This window comes from Microcaecilia unicolor, chromosome 5, assembly GCF_901765095.1.
Source record: "Microcaecilia unicolor chromosome 5, aMicUni1.1, whole genome shotgun sequence".
Taxonomy (NCBI): domain Eukaryota; kingdom Metazoa; phylum Chordata; class Amphibia; order Gymnophiona; family Siphonopidae; genus Microcaecilia; species Microcaecilia unicolor.
In genome coordinates, this window is record NC_044035.1 from 172,917,987 (window position 1) to 172,935,357 (window position 17,371).

At 45.9% G+C, this 17,371-nt stretch overlaps 1 protein-coding gene across 1 annotated transcript in view; it reads left to right on the forward strand.

Moving 5' to 3' along the window:
• The window catches only part of HYDIN (HYDIN axonemal central pair apparatus protein), a 2,443,906-nt gene that overhangs the window by 429,685 nt on the left and 1,996,850 nt on the right, over positions 1 to 17,371 (forward strand). The window contains exon 17 of the mRNA XM_030205004.1: positions 7,330 to 7,397. Within this exon, the coding sequence (XP_030060864.1) occupies positions 7,330 to 7,397 (68 nt within the window). The remainder of the gene's footprint in view (positions 1 to 7,329; positions 7,398 to 17,371) is intronic.

The window sequence follows — 17,371 nt, forward strand, 5'->3', positions numbered from 1 at the left end:
CAGAGGAGCAGGGGCATTGTGTTCCAGCCCCCCACCCCCCTTCCAACCAGCTTGTAGGGGAGAAAGGATTATCCTAGGGCACAGAACAGACACCCTGATTCCTAATTCAACCCTCTTTTCCTGTTGCTCCTACCCCTGGCCCGTCCACCTGCCCCTCCTCCACATCTACAATTCCCCTTGAGCCTTGGACACATTCCTAATGAGTGAGATATGGGATCTCCCAGTCCTCCCCTTGGCTATCTTCCACCATTTCCCCAGCTTGGTAACTCCTAAATCAAATTAAAAGTGCTGGTCCTTATTTAAAATTACCTCCTGGCTCCAGAAACCCACTTCCTATAACAGTTCCCCTACCTCAGAGTACCTTTTTCAGCCTTGATTCTGAATTCTTCCACGAACCTAACCCATCAACACCCCCCCCCCCCAATCACCCCTCTAACTCCTCCAGTCCCGCCTTTAAGTTATCCATTGCTCCGCCCAATGGTCCAAGCTCCGCCCCCTCCCAGCCTCCCAAATCACCCCTCTAACTCCTCCAGTCCCGCCTTTAAGTTATCCATTGCTCTACCCACTGGTCCAAGCTCCGCCCCCTCCCAGCCTCCGGAGCGAAAACAGGAAGTTGCAGTACAGTAGGCGGGACGCCTGACGCTGCCAGAAGGCTGACTGAATCGCCGGTGCTGCAGGAGGGAGACGGAGAAGGCAGGCTTCAGGTCAGTGAGTGCCCACAAGGTCAGGAGAGACGGGCACACGAGGACTCGGGAGGGAGGGCGCAACGTTGTGCCGGCTCTCTGGCCCTGCGTTTGGGGGGCAATGCCCCCCTCGCCCCCCCCCCCAAACTACGCCTATGGCTGAGATGCTCGAGGTCTTGGATTATCCTTCTCCACCTACAGAGGTTGCAACGGCTCCCTTGCATAACACACTCAGGGAAGTTCTTATGCGAAACTGGTCATTCCCTCTCTGTAATCCAGTGGTCCCCAAAAAAGCTGAGCCCCAGTACAGAGTCCACGGAGAGCCGGTGATGGTGAAGTCTCAGCTACCTCACGATTCTATGGTGGTGGATTCTGCTCTCAAGAGAGCCAAGAATACTAGAGACTGTGCCTCAGCGCCCCCAAGCAGAGAGTCTAGGACCTTGGATTCTTTTGAGAGGAGGACTTGTCAGGCCGCTATGCTCACAGCCAAGATACAGACATACCAGCTCTACACGAGCATCCACTTGCGGAACTCAGTGAGGCAACTGTCCACTTTGGTTGAAGCACTTCGGAGCTCGTCGAACCTTTTCACCAGGTGGTCAGGCAGCAGAAGGCGTGTCAAAAATTCCTGACCAGGGGTATTTATGACACTTTTGATGTAACATCCAGAATAGCTGCACAAGGTATAGTGATGCGCAGACTCTCATGGCTGCGTGTCTCTGACCTCGATCATAAGATCCAGCAGCGAATGGCGGATGTTCCTTGCCGGGGGGATAACTTTTTGGCAAAAAAGTAGAGGATGTGGTCAATCAGATCAAAAAGTACCATGATGCTATGGATTCTCTCTCCCACCGGGCGTCTTCTGCTACCACATCCTCATCTAGGAGGTTTTCTGGAGGGAGGAGGAGTGCTCCCTATTCCTATGATAGGCGTAGGTACACTCCTGCTTCTCGGCAGCCTACCCAGGCTCAGTCCCAGCGTGCTCGTTCTCGTCAACAGCGTGCACCTAAGGCCCATGCGGCTCCCCAGCAACAGCAAGGGATGGGCTTTTGACTGACTCCAGTACAGCATAGCCACAGTGCAAGTGTCCGTTCCAGACGACTTACCAGTTGGAGGGAGGTTAATATTTTTTCACCAAAGGTGGCCTCGCATAACCTCCGACCGGTGGGTTCATCAAATAGTCTGGTTAGGATACAACCTCAGTCTGGAATCCAAACTTCCAAATTGCCCACCAGGAGCTCATTCATACAGCTCCCAGCACAGGCAGGTACTTGCAGAGGAACTCTCCGCCCTTCTAAATGCCAATGCGGTTGAACCCGTTCCACCAGGGGAAGAAGGGCTGGGATTCTATTAGAGGTACTTCCTTGTGCAAAAGAAAACAGGGGGGATGCGTCCCATCCTAGACCTAAGGGCCCTGAACAAATTCCTAGTCCGAGGAAAGTTCAGGATGGTTTGCCTCGGCACCCTTCTTCCCATGATTCAGGAAAACGATTGGCTATGCTTTCTGGACTTAAAGGATGCTTTTACCACATCTCAATACTCCCAGCTCATAGGAAGTATCTTCGACTTCGGTTGGGAACTCAGCATTTTCAGTACTGTATGCTGCCCTTTGGACTTACGTCTGTGCCCAAGGTTTTTACAAAGTGCCTGGCTTTTTTCGTAACATCACTACGCAGACTGAGAGTGCATGTGTTCCCTTATCTCGATGATTGGCTGGTGAAGAGCACCTCGGAGGCAGGCACTCTCCATGCGGATGACTATTCAACTGCTAGAGCTACTGGGGTTCGTGATCAACTATCCCAAGTCCCATCTTGTTCCAGTTAAAAAATTAGAGTTCATTGGAGCTCTGTTGGACACACAGACGTCTCGAGCTTATCTTCCCCGGACAAGGGCAGACAATCTCCTGGCCCTCGTGTCCATGGCTCGTGCATCTCAACAGATTACAGCTCGGCAGATGTTGAGACTCATAGGACACATGGCCTCCACAGTTCATGTTACTCCTATGGCACATCTACATATGAGATCAGCTCAATGGACCCTAGCTTCCCAGTGGTGTCAGGCTACAGGGGGATCTAGAGGATGTGATCCATCACCACTTTTGCAGTTCCCTTCAGTGTTGGACCATTTGCTAAATAGATACTTTTGTTCTGTTTTCACAAAGAAAATCCTGGAGAAGGACCACGATGGACTGGCAAAAGTACATTTGAGAATGGAGTGGATATAGCACCGTTCACGGAAAACAGTGTGTATGAACAACTTGAAAATATAAAGGTAGACAAAGCCACGGGACCGGATGGGATCCACCCTAGGATATGGAGGGAGCTCAGAGAGGTTCTGGCGGGTCCTCTTAAAGATTTGTTTAATATATCCTTGCAGACGGGAGAGGTTCCGAGGGATTGGAGAACGGCGGATGTGGTCCCTCTTCACAAAAGTGGTGATAGGGAAGATGCTGGAAACTACAGGCCGGTAAGCCTCACTTCAGTTATTGGAAAAGTAATGGAAGCGATGCTGAAGGAAAGGATAGTGAATTTCCTGGAAGCCAATAAGTTGCAAGATCCGAGACAACATGGTTTTACCAAAGGGAAATCGTGCCAAACGAATCTCATTGAATTCTTTGATTGGGTGACCAGAGAATTGAATCATGGACATTCTATAGACGTAATCTACTTAGATTTCAGCAAAGCTTTTGACACTGTTCCCCACAGGAGGCTCTTAAATAAACTGGACAGGCTAAAGATAGGACCCGAAGTGGTGAACTGGATTAGGAACTGGTTGACGGACAGACGCCAGAGGGTGGTGGTTAATGGAATTCGCTCAGATGAGGGAAAGGTGAGTAGTGGAGTGCCTCAGGGATCGGTGCTGGGGCCGATTCTGTTCAATATATTTGTGAGTGACATTGCCGAAGGGTTGGAAGATAAAGTTTGCCTTTTGCAGATGACACCAAGATTTGTAACAGAGTGGACACCCCGGAGGGAGTGGAAAACATGAAAAAGGATCTGCAGAAGCTAGAAGAATGGTCTAATGTTTGGCAATTAAAATTCAATGCAAAGTGATGCACTTAGGGAGTAGAAATCCACGGGAGACGTATGTGTTAGGTGGTGAGAGTCTGATATGTACGAGGGATCTTGGGATGTTAGTATCTGAGGGTCTAAAGGCGATGAAACAGTGTGACAAGGCGGTGGCTGTAGCTAGAAGGTTGCTAGGATGTATAGAGAGAGGTTTGACCAGCAGAAGAAAGGAGGTGTTGATGCCCCTGTATAAGTCATTGGTGAGGCCCCACCTGGAGTATTGTGTTCAGTTTTGGAGGCCGTATCTTGCTAAAGATGTAAAAAGAATTGAAGTGGTGCAATGAAAAGGTACGAGAATGGTATGGGATTTGCGTTACAAGACGTATGAGGAGAGACTTGCTGACCTGAACATGTATACCCTGGAGAAAAGGAGAAACGGGTGATATGATACAGACGTTCAAATATTTGAAAGGTATTAAATCCACAAACGAACCTTTTCCGGAGATGGGAAGGCGGTAGAACTAGAGGACATGAAATGAGATTGAAGGGGGGCAGGCTCAAGAAAAATGTCAGGAAGTATTTTTTCATGGAGAGAGTGGTGGATACTTGGAATGCCCTCCCGCGGGAGGTGGTGGAGATGAAAACGGTAACGGAATTCAAACATGCATGGGGTAAACATAAAGGAATTCTGTTCAGAAGGAAGGTATCCTCAGAAGCTTAGCCGAGATTAGGTGGTGGAGCCAGTGGTGGGAGGCGGGGCTGGTGATTGGGAGGCGGGGCTAGTGCTGGGCAGACTTCTACTATTAGATTGTAAGCTCTTTGAGCAGGGACTGTCTTTCTTCTATGTTTGTGCAGCGCTGCGTATGCCTTGTAGCGCTATAGAAATGCTAAATAGTAGTAGTAGTAGTAATGGTCTGTGCCCTGAAAATGACAGATACAAATCAAGGTAATGTATACACAAAAAGTAGCACATATGAATTATCTTGTTGAGCAGACTGGATGGACTGTGCAGGGCTTTTTCTGCCATCATCTACTATGTTACTATGTTACTGTATTTGACCTTGGGACATCCATTCCAAATTCCTCAGCCACAAAAAGTACTGACGACGGATGCATCCTTCCTAGGGTGGGGAGTTCATGTAGATGGACTCCACACTCAAGGAGCTTGGTCCTTTCAGGAAAAGCGTCTTCAGATCAACCTTCTAGAATTACGAGCGATCTGGAATGCTCTCAAGGCTATCATAGATCGGCTGTCCAACCAAATCATTCTGATTCAGACAGACAATCAGGTTGCTATGTATTACACCAACAAGCAGGGGGGCACTGGATCTCGCCTTCTGTGTCAGGAAGCCGTCTGGATGTGGCTTTGGGCACGCCAACACGGCATGTTTCTCCAAGCCACATTATTGGCAGGTGTAAACAACAGTCTGGCCGACAGGTTGAGCAGGATCATGCAACCTCACGAGTGGTTGCTAAAGATGGGCGTTGTCCTCAAGATCTTCCGAGCGTGGGGCACCCCTCGGTGGATCATTTTGCCACTCAAATCAATCACAAAGTCCCTCAATTCTGTTCCAGACTCCAGGCCCACGACAGACTAGCATCAGATGCCTTTCTCCTGCATTGGGGGATAGGCCTTCTGTATGCGTATTCTCCCATACCTCTAGTAGGAAAGACCGCGGAACAATGATCCTGATTGCTTCCTTCTGGCTTCGTCAGATCTGGTTCCCTCTTCTTCTGGAGTTGTCCTCCGAAGAAGCATGGAGATTGGACAGTTTTCCTACCCTAATCACCCAGAACCAGGAGTCGCTTCTACATCCCAAACTCCAGTCTCTGGCTCTCAAGGCCTGGACGTTGAGAGCTTTGAAGTGGCCTCTTTTGGTCTTTCAGAGAGTGTCTCCCGTGTCTTGCTTGCTTCCAGAAAAGATTCTACGAAAATGTATTATTCTTTCAAATGGAGGAGGTTTGCCGTCTGGTGTGATAGCAAGGCCCTAGATCCTTTTTCTTGTCCTACATGCACCCTGCTTGAATACCTTCTACACTTATCAGAGTCTGGTCTTAAAACCAACTCCGTAAGAGTTCATCTTAGTGCAATTAGCGTTTATCATCAACGTGTAGAGGGTAAGCCTATCTCTGGACAGCCTTTAGTTGTTCGCTTCATGAGAGGTTTGCTTATGTCAAAGCCCCCTTTCAAACCTCCACCAGTGTCATGGTATCTCAACGTCATTCTCACCCAGCTGATGAAAGCTCCTTTTGAGCCACTGAATTCCTGTCATCTGAAGTACTTGACCTGGAAGGTCATTTTCTTGGTGGCTGTTATTACAGCTCGTAGAGTCAGTGAGCTCCAAGCCCTGGTAGTGCATGCACCTTATATCAAGTTTCATCATAACAGAGTAGTCCTCCGCACTCACCCTAAGTTCTTGCCGAAGGTGCTTTCGGAGTTCCATCTGAACCAGTCAGTTGTCTTGCCAACATTTTTTCCCTGTCCACATACCCGCCCTGGTGAGGACACGTTGCACACCTTGGACTGTAAGAGATCATTGGCCTTTTACGTGGAGCGGAAAAAGCCCTATAGACAGTCCGCCCAGTTATTTGTTTCTTTTGATCCCAACAGGAGGGGAGTCGCCATCGGAAAACGCACAATCTCTAGTTGGCTAGCAGATTGCATATCCTTTACTTATGCCCAAGCTGGGCTGACTGTGGAGGGCCATGTCACGACTTACAATGTTAGAGCCATGGCTGCGTCATTGGCTCACTTAGTCAGCCTCCATTGAGGAGATTTGCAAGGCTGCAACGTGGTCATCAGTCCACACATTCACATCTCACTACTGCTTTCAGCAGGATACCCGACGCGACAGTCGGGCAGTCGGTGCTGCAGAATTTGTTCAGAGTTTAGAATCCAACTCCACCCTCCTAGGCCCATTTCTGTTCTGTTCCAGGCTGTACTCTCACTTAGTTCTGTTTCTTTTCAGGTCAATCTCTGTTATGTCCTCACCGTTGTGAGGCCCAATTGACCAATTTTCATTGTTTTGAGTGAGCCTGGGTGCTAGGGATACACCAATCGTGAGAACAAGCAGCCTGCTTGTCCTCGGAGAAAGTGAAGATATATACCTGTAGCAGGTATTCTCCGAGGACAGCAGGCTGATTGTTCTTACAAACCCACCCACCTCCTCTTTGTAGTTGTTCTTGTTCTCTGGTTGCTTTTCATTAAAGTGACGATGTTACGCTCGTGCCGCGGGCGGAAAGCCGTTTGCGCATGCGCGGTGCGCTCAGCCCGTGCGCCAGAGCGTTCTAAGAGAGATTTTTATTTTGCCGGTTTCCTGGGCCGCCGTGGACGACGACCCATTCGTGAGAACAATCAGCCTGCTGCCCTCGGAGAATACCTGCTACAGGTTTGTATCTTCACTTTACACCATTATTATGCATTTTGTTAGGTGCCCTGCTAAATTTTGTAAAATGCCTGCACCCTCTCACATATCTTTGCAAGATAGTATAAACGGTCCATTGCCATTTTGTTCTTTGAATGCACGCTGTTGTAGAACAATCAGCTGCAAGGTTAGCAGCAACAGCAATTGAAAGTTGAGACTATTAAATACTAATTCAGATGTTCCTTTCATCTTCCTTATCTTTCTTTCTTCTAGGGGCTGTGTCATTGGACCAACATTCCATTTCAGTACACCAGCTCTACATTTTGGTGATGTTTCTTTTGGTGAGTGTGAACTCAGTGTGATAGTATTTCACAAGATTAAGCCATTAAAAGTGAAAGCTTTATTTAAAGAATTGTCCATAATGAGACATGCGTCTTATCCAAATTTAGATAATTTTAATGGCATGATAATTTTACATGTGTTGCCAAAGTAATACAATTACTGGTAGACAGAGAGAAAAAAAGACTGTAGGAGATAATTTACAAAGTTAAAAGTAACAACACTAAGATAAACAGAGAGGCCAATAACTAGAACAATTCTCAGCTCCTGATCTGGGTCTGCATTTTCTCTGGTCAGGTCACATTTTTTGCTTGGTGGCAGGATATGACATATTTTGCTGATGTAGCTGCTACAGCTGCAGTTTCTTCTTTTACCCCAGGACTGTAGAGAGGTTTTCCTGCTCATTCTTTTTTTTTTTTTTTTGGAAAGTCTGATTTTCTCTTTCAGTTTTGGAAAATAAGCATTTGTGATACCTTTGTGCTTTGAATAGAGCTCTAGTTTAGACAGGGCTAGATTCTATATATGGCACCTAAAAAATCCACGCGGAAATAAGCATATTCTATAAAATTAAGGTGTGGTACATAGAATACGCCTTATCAATATTGCAGCGCCTAAAGCTATGCGCGTTCATTTACGCCAATAAAAACCTGGTATAAATTCATGCTCTTAGATTTAGACACAGTGAGGCGTATTCTGTAATTGTGCGCATAACTGTTGGAATGTCCATGGAATGCCCATAAAGATGCCCCTTTTCAGCTACTTGCGTTTATTTTGAACTTTGCGCTTTGCAATTTAGGTGCAGTTCTTTATAGAATACACTTACTGAATTCAGCACATAAATTGTAATTATTGCCAGTTAGCACGTTATTGTTTAAGTGCCATTAAAAACGCTAATTTATCTTCTTCTGCCAATTAAGTTACACGTTTATATCTGTGCGAATCTAGGCACCATGTATAGAATTCAGGGGATAGTGTATGCAAGAAAATAAATGTGGATGTCTAGTTTGAGACCATCATTTTAGAAGAGCAAGTCTGCATGTGTAGGTCTGATGTAAAATAGACAGATCTATACCTCCTGGAATATACATAAAAAACAAACACGCACACACACTTGAGTGGAAGATAACATGTAGGCGTCTTACAAAATAGGAATACTTACATGTCTAAAAATGCCAGTGTTTCATAGTGGGGGAAAAGACATACAAGTTGTGGGAAATTGAAGATATATGGGTATCCTAGGCCTGGACATGATCTGCGTTTTTATAGTTGGCAGACTCTGATTGCTGACTTTTTTGGTCCCATTTTGCCACAGATGTTTATATAGAATGCACATGTACATGGCAGCTAGCCACTACATATGTGTGCTTTTCTGCACTGTCCTGTGGTCTCACACAGAAGCCAGGTGGAGTCGCAATGAAGTGTTTCCAGTCTTCCACACCTGTGACCTCTAATGGCCCTCCACATTCATAAGCAACATGGTTGCCAAGAGGGTGTACAACTCCTGCCAGGCAGAGAGCGACTTTCTGGCAGTCCTTGTAATGGCCAATGAGGCCAGATTATACTAGTCAGGTGGCTGAAGGTCAGCACACGCTGCAGCATAACAGATCTGAGGAAAAATCTCAGTGGCCCTGGCAAAGTAAGTCTCAACATATCTCCCCCATTGCCCACACCCACACCTTCCAGGTACCAATTATCTAAGGGGTGCCATGTAAAGGCTCTGCCACAGAGCATCATATCATACCCTCCAAAGGACAATGGCAGGGTTGCACAGACTCTGCAACATACCAGTCCACTATATACGTACTGGGAGACTATCTGGAGGAGCATAAGGAACATAGTTGTAACACACATTGAGAAAGGCCAGTCTGTCCCCCATCATCCATCACCACCTAAGGTACCAAGGCTGGCAGTCAGAATATACTCAGTCTCCTCCCCTCACACCAAAAAATACAATGTTGGGTAATATGCTGATGCATGACAGCATCATCACTGTGGCATACATGAGCCGTGACCCCAGAGCTAACCCTTCTATTATGAACCTACAAATATATAGCTACATCTAAATTGCACAGGATAAATCTAGGCCCTTATGAGAAGGTCAGCAATGAGACTAACACAAAACACAAGGCCTGTACATAGTAGGAATGATATAGGAACACAGTGCCTCCATTAGGGGTATGCAGATATGACATGTAGCAAGGTTTCAGGGACATTCTTCATGCCTTGAGCCTCATGATTACCCAAGTTGAGGGGGTGAAGGCAGAGCTACATGCCATCATAGATACTGTTTGGCAACTTGGGACACATAGCTCCACTTCCTGTCCACAGCCACGAGTTTGGAGACATATCCCCACGTTTGTGTATCAGACACCATGGCTTTTTGTAAATAGATAGTTGTTTGTTTGCTTGGGTTTTGGGGGGGGAGGGGGCATGGTCTGGTGTTCATTGTCAAAAAATGAAGCAGGGGATATCTCTACGACAGGAAAACACAGCATACAAAAGTAGAGGCTGAACAAGGACAAATCTAACACTGGAGATATTATTTAACAGTCTTTTATGGATGCAGATAAAGAAGGGACCTGACACCGTCTGTGTTTCGGCATGTACAAATGCCTACATCAGGGGTTAAATAATAAACTCTATAAATAAAAAGATGAATAAAACATCTAAAATACAATATGCATAAAGACATGTAAACAAATAAATAATAAATACCAACAAATAATAATGTTTAAAAATAAAGAATTAAAAATAAAAAAACATTCTCTGATATATACCTTGGCATAATATACTTTAACGAAATACATCAAAGATAAATTAAAAATATAATAAAATGCTGATATAAAAAAAGTATAAATCATACATATATAGTGGGTGCTAACAAATACAGTGAAAGCAGAAGATAAGTTTGAGAATGCTTATGCAAAGAAAAATCAAAATTATGAAAACTAGAAAAACTATAAATGTAATATATGGCTAAATGCCTATAAAAATGACTATGGGGATAGACTGTAAAGGTACTTGTGAAAAGGCTACATTATCAGGAATGCTGTCAATGCCATTTCATGGAGATGTTTCAAAACGCTTGTTTTACACAGTTCTAGTGAGAACGAATGTCAGATGTAAAAACTATGTGATATTCCAAGTTGTGGCTCAACCGTCTGTATAAGGTCAACGTATTTATTAAAAATGCAACAGTAAGCCAGAACGATAAGTGCTGCATTTAAAAAAGCATTGGAAAAAAGACTGCTTGGGAATAGAGGTCATAAAAATAACTAGTGAGAGCGATTCCACAATTTTTCTTACCTGGTCAAAAGCGCTGGTATTCAACTCTGCGTATATATGGAATTGTAGAGTTGTGAATGAGGTCAAACTAATTGGAGTGCAATCGCTGTGGGGATACAAACAGTACAGAATCCGGCTTTTAGAAACTGTGCTAGTTTAAAAAGAGAGCACAAAGAACAGCTTATACAAACTGCGTTGCTACTAAAGAACTGAATACATAAAGAAATGCAGTGTGATTATAAAAGCATATGTTTGTGGTTAAAAACCGTAGTCCAGAAAATGCGCGCCAAAAGGTCTAATTAAGAATGCTGACATCAATGACGAAGAAAACTTGCTCAATTTAAAAGTAAGACACAGTGAGAGATAAATATCAAGGAGAACATTATAACTTAAAAAGGTTACTTACCAAGTAAACCGACACTGGCAAATACTGTAGGGTCTACTCATGTAAAAGAGGAAGTGACAAAAGAATCGTCTATGTAAAGGACGTGCATTGCATATGTATGAGCAACTGATGAATACTACATCATCTGACTTCCTATGAGACCCGTATTGAGAGGAGATATGTGCGTGAACCAATTACTGTTGCTTTAAAGGTGTTTGGGCGAGGATGGTAGTATGTGTTAGTTTGTACAATCTTGGAAATATATAAAGGACAACACTTATAACAATGTCATGGAGAGTGTTATGAGTGCGAATCTGTAGCTCTGCAATTGCGGAAAAGAAATGCCATAATGTGTAAACAGGACCATAGTTGTTGCTGAGGTATATACATAATTGGTTTGGCAATTAAAATTCAATGCGAAGAAATGCAAAGTGATGCACTTAGGGAATAGAAATCCACGGAAGACATATGTGTTAGGCGGGGAGAGTCTGATAGGTACGGGCGGAGAGAGGGATCTTGGGGTGATAGTAGCTGAGGATTTGAATGGGACGAAACAGTGTGACAAGGCAGTGGCAGTAGCTAGAAGGTTGTTAGGCTGTGTAGAGAGAGGTGTGACCAGCAGAAGAAAGGGGGTGTTGATACCCCTGTATAAGTCGTTGGTGAGGCCCCACCTGGAGTATTGTGTTCAGTTTTGGAGGCCGTATCTTGTTAAGGATGTAAAAAGAATTGAAGCGGTGCAAAGAAAAGCTACGAAAATTGTATGGGATTTGCGTTACAAGACGTATGAGGAGAGACTTGCTGAACTAAACATGTATACTCTGGAGGAAAGGAGAAACAGGGGTGATATGATACAGACGTTCAAATATTTGAAAGGTATTAATCCACAAACGAACCTTTTCCGGAGATGGGAAGATGGTAGAACGAGAGGACATGAAATGAGATTGAAGGGGGGCAGACTCAAGAAAAATGTCAGGAAGTATTTTTTCACGGAGAGAATAGTGGATGCTTGGAATGCCCTCCCGCGGGAGGTGGTGGAAATGAAAACGGTTACGGAATTCAAACATGCGTGGGATAAGCATCAAGGAATCCTGTGCCGAAGGAATGGATCCTCAGGAGCTTAGTCAAGATCGGGAGGCGGGGCTGGTGGTTGGGAGGCGGGGATAGTGCTGGGCAGACTTATACGGTCTGTGCCAGAGCCGGTGGTGGGAAGCGGGACTGGTGGTTGGGAGGCGGGGATAGTGCTGGACAGACTTGTACGGTCTGTGCCAGAGCCGGTGGTTGGGAGGCAGGGCTGGTGGTTGGGAGGTGAGGAGGGGCTGGTGGTTGGGAGGCGGGAATAGTGCTGGGCAGACTTATACGGTCTGTGCCCTGATGAGCACAGGTACAAATCAAAGTAGGGTATACACAAAAAACAGCAAATATGAGTTATCTTGTTGGGCAGACTGGATGGACCGTGCAGGTCTTTTTTTGCCGTCATCTACTTTTTCTGCCGTCATCTACTATGATTTATGCAGATTAGATCATCATATAATAATATGAACTGTCTTATGAAGAGTGAAAATAAATGCCTTCATGGAATGTGTCCAACGGGATGTTGCTCACTTAGAGAAAAAGAAAAAAACAAAGATTTTATAACCTAAGGAAGAAAATGAAGCCATTCATGCCCTATCAGCAAACCATGCAATTGTCATCAAACCTGCAGATAAAGGTGGGGGAATAGAAATCCAAAATAGAGCAAAATATGTGACAGAGATTAGGAGACAATTAGATGACAGATTCCACTATACTGCACTTGATACAGATCCCACACCTACTATTCAACAGGACATAGAGGAAGTCATCACTTTGGCATCATCCAGAGGCTTTTTGACTAACAAAAAGCATTCCTGTCTGTCAAACATCCGACTATACCTACATTATATACTCTGCCTAAAATCCATAAATCCTTAACTCATCCTCCTGGAAGACCTAACGTATCAGGGAATGGGTCAGTTTTAGAGCCATTATCTGTTTATGTGAATTTTTTCCTCCACCCAATGATACCATCCATAGAATCTTTTGTTAGAGATTCAGGTTATGTGATTAAATTACTTGAAGACTTTGAGGGTGATCTTACTGACGTTATACTGGTCAGATTACACATAAACTCTCTTTACATGAATATCCCCCAATTAGAAGCCATACAGATAATTAAAAAATTAGACTAGAGCTTCCAATTTACGCATTCTGAATTGGTTTATAATTACACTGGCAACCATAGCCTTAACAAAAAATTATTTTTTTTTCCCAGGACAGTTTTGTCTCCAAATTTACGGCACAGCTATGGGAGCAGCCATGGCTCTCAATGTAGCAAATCTAAATGTTTCAAATTTTGAAAATATTTATTTGAAGAAGCATCCATTCTCACGGAACATCATTTTTTGCAAAAGATATATAGACGATATCTTTTTACTTTCGGGAACCTCTTACTCGTATGAGCTCCCCTACCGTCTAATGGTCACCTATACACACAGTGCACCACTTGTAAAGACCATTAAATATTCTGTTTTATTTAAATTTACATATTCCATATAACCTTTACCTAAAAGTCTTCCATATATATTGCTGCCCTTATGGCTGAGTTACTGCTCTTCTATATATACTCATTCATACTCCCTATTCATACACTACACATTCACTCTCACTCTTCTTTCTACTCCACACATTAATCACATCCTATATAATAATTCTCACCTCCAACGTTCTGACCTGTCTGGGACCGTGGCTACCTCGGAGGTGGTCAGAACGGCTCCGTAGATCAGACTGACGTCACTGGCCGCATTATGATGTTACCCTACCAGACCACAACTCCGAGGGAGCCATGGTCCCAGGCAAGAAAGCACGTTGGAGGTGAGAATTAAGGAGCTCCGTCGACGCCGCAAACACCCCCCTGCCCCCTTCTGTCATTTCAGGACCCCCCTCCCATTCCACCCCTCTCTGGCCCACCCCTTTGTAAGAGCTGGCTGCTTAAAAGTATTTACCTCCTGCACGCAGGGACGCCGCTTCCGTCTGCCTTTTCTTTCAATTCTGTTTCAGCTGTTCCTGTGGTCCTGCCCGTGAGGAGGCTCGTGTTGTGAGCAAAGCATTGGTGGCAGTGGGGAGGGATGTTGCCGGGTGCACAGAGGCATAGGCAGGCACCAGGGAATTTTTTCTCCCGAGCGGGATTCCTGCTGTGTTCCAGCTCCGAGGTGTTGAGTGCATGCACAATTTTCTTTTGGCGCAAACGGATGGGGCTCCCGCTTTCCGGATGTTGGCTGCATTGGTTACTTCGCCTCTGCTATGGAGATACCCCTTCAGGCTTTGTACCGACAACTCCTGATTCGGGGGAATTGTTTTGTGCCCTGATTTCATCCTCCTTTTTCTCCTCATCCACTGGTTGATATGGCTTTGGCCCCTCAGCATTTGTCTGTAGCCCGCCCCTTTAGAAGGTTTGTTCGAGTACAGTAGTGGCTTTGCTACCCTCTGCGCTAGATCCAGTGTTCCAGGAGGGACAGCTGGGTGCCATGTTGGAGGTGGGGTCATTGGGACCTCTCTCTGGTTCCCCCTCAATAGCTTCGTGCTGGGGGATTTTTTATGCCAATCTCGAGTAGATGGATTCTAGATGGTCCTTCTGCGGTGTGCATTGCTTTTTTCAGGATGCACGCCAGCCGCTCTGGGGGCTTCTCTGGGGCAGGGGGACTTCTGACCTTCCTCCCGAGTTCATTCTGCTGCTCCATTTGCCAATCTGTTGCAGAAGTCTGGTAGGGAAACTGACAGTTCCTTTTTAGTTCAGCCCTTGGAGTTTTCTGGCTCGTTCCCTGTCTCAGTCTTTTCTGATGGACCCTGCCCCAAAGAGAGGATGTTTACTTTCCAGCTCTGCAGTAGGATCCATTGCTCCTGTCTTCCTCTATTTGGAGAGAGTCTTTTCATTCTTCTCGATCTATTTGCTGCTTTTGACACTGTTGATCACAGCCTGCTCCTTGATACGTTGTCCTCACTTGGATTTCAGGGCTTTCTGTTCTTTCCTGGTTTTCTTCTTATCTCTCCCAGCGTACCTTTAGTGTATACTTTAGTGGATCCTCTTCTACTTCTATCCCACTGTCAGTTGCTGTACCTCAGGGATCTGTCCTGGGACCTCTTCTCTTTTCCATCTATACTTCTTCCCTTGGTACTCTGATCTCATCCCATGGTTTTCAGTATCATCCTTACGCTGATGACTCCCAGATCTACCTCTCCACACCAGAAATCTCAGCCGAAACCCAGGCCAAAGTATCAGCCTGCCTGTCTGACATTGCTGCCTGGATGTCTCAGCGCCATCTGAAACTAAACATGACCAAGACAGCTTCTTATCTTTCCCCCTAAACCAACCTCTCCTCCTCCCCCATTCTCTATTTCTGTGAATAACACTCTCATCCTTCCTGTCTCATCAGCTCGTAACCTTGGGGTCATCTTCGACTCCTTCCTCTCCTTCTCTGCACATATTCAACAGACTGTTAAAACCTGTTGTTTCTTTCTCTATAACAGCACCAAAATTCGCCCTTTCCTTTCTGAGCACACTACAAGAACCCTCATCCACACTCTTATCACCTCTCGCTTAGACTATTGCAACTTGCTCCTCACAGGTCTCCCACTTAGCCATCTCTCTCCTCTTCAATCTGTTCAAAATTCTGCTGCACGACTAACATTCTGCCAGTGTCGTTATGCTCATATCAGCCCTCTCCTCAAGTCACTTCACTGGCTTCCTATCTGTTTCCACATAAAGTTCAGACTCCTCTTATTGACCTATAAGTGCATTCACTCTGCAGCTCCTCAGTACCTCTCCACTCTCATCTCTCCCTACATTCCTCCCCAGGAACTCTGTTCACTGGGTAAATCTCTTTTATCTGCACCCTTCTCCTCCACCGCTAACTCCAGACTCCGTTCCTTTTATCTTGCTGCACCATATGCCTGGAATAGACTTCCTGAGCCGGTCCGTCAAGCTTCATCTCTGGCCGTCTTCAAATCTAAGCTAAAAGCCCACCTTTTTTATGCTGCTTTTAACTCTTAACCCTTATTCACTTGTTCAGAACCCTTATTTTATCATCCTCACTTTAATATTCCCTTATCTCTTGTTTGTCCTGTTTGTCTGTCCTAATTAGATTGTAAGCTGTGTCGAGCAGGGACTGTCTCTTCATGTTCAAGTGTACAGCGCTGCGTATGTCTAGTAGCGCTATAGAATGATAAGTAGTAGTAAGTAGTAGTAGTAGTAGTAGGGCAGTCCCTTTCTGCACAGAGGCAGAAAGAATCACCTGAGCTGGAAAGCCATGTTTGCCTATGTGGGTGCATTGACAGCAGCAGTCTCCCGTAGGCCTCACTGTCTGTGGTGAGTTAAGATTTTCTTATACTTCCTGCGTTTGCTAAAGGCTGTTCCTGGTGTGGGAAAAAGTGAACAGCATCAGAGCAGGGCTCCTTGTGTGTTGGGCCTCTGAAAGGGCCTATTTAGTATTTTATTTACAGACTTTTCTGTCCCCTCAGTTTTTCTCTGAGGGCAGTTGCTTGAACAGTTTGGAAGTTTCCCTCCTTTCTTTGTGAAACTCTTTTTATACTGGCAGTACAGGCTCTGCTTATGAGCACACCACCACCCTGACAGGCAGATGATCAAAAGCAAACGCCGGCGCTAGAGGCTGCTAGCGCCATACTAGTGCCGGCGTTAGAGGCTGCTAGTGCCATACTAGCACCGGCGTTTGCTACCACCCCATGATCAGAGCCACGAGTGCTCTTTGTGCAAGTAGCATGCTAATGCATGCTAAACAGGGCTTAGCGCATTCATCGCCAATGATCAGCGGTCAACGCGTCAAAATTTGGGTTGCTAGCCGCGGCAAACCCTACTCCAGCTCCGAGCTGGCGTTAGGGTTTGCAGATCATTGGGGAGGAATGGTGAGCCCTGCCCAGCATGCAGTTGCATGCTGGCACGCCCCCGTTCCCCCCCCCCCCCAAAGCAAACCTGCCAACAGGGGGCTGGAGGTCCGGCAGACCTCCGGTCCCCCCCCCCCGACGACCTCCCCCCCAGGTTCAGGGAGGGCTGGAGATCCGGAAAATGGTCCCTGGAGGACCAGCCCACCCCAGCTCCCCCCCCCCCCCCAGTGTTGTCGGTCGAATCCCTGGTGGTCCAGCATGAAAAAGAACCCTCTCACGGCCCCCCTAGTTTTGTTGGAGGAGGGAGGTAGCCTGCCTCCCTCCTTTTCCTTGGGTTGATGCCCAGCCCCTCCCAGTGCATCCTGGGATGCGCTGGGTGGGGCTACAGACCAT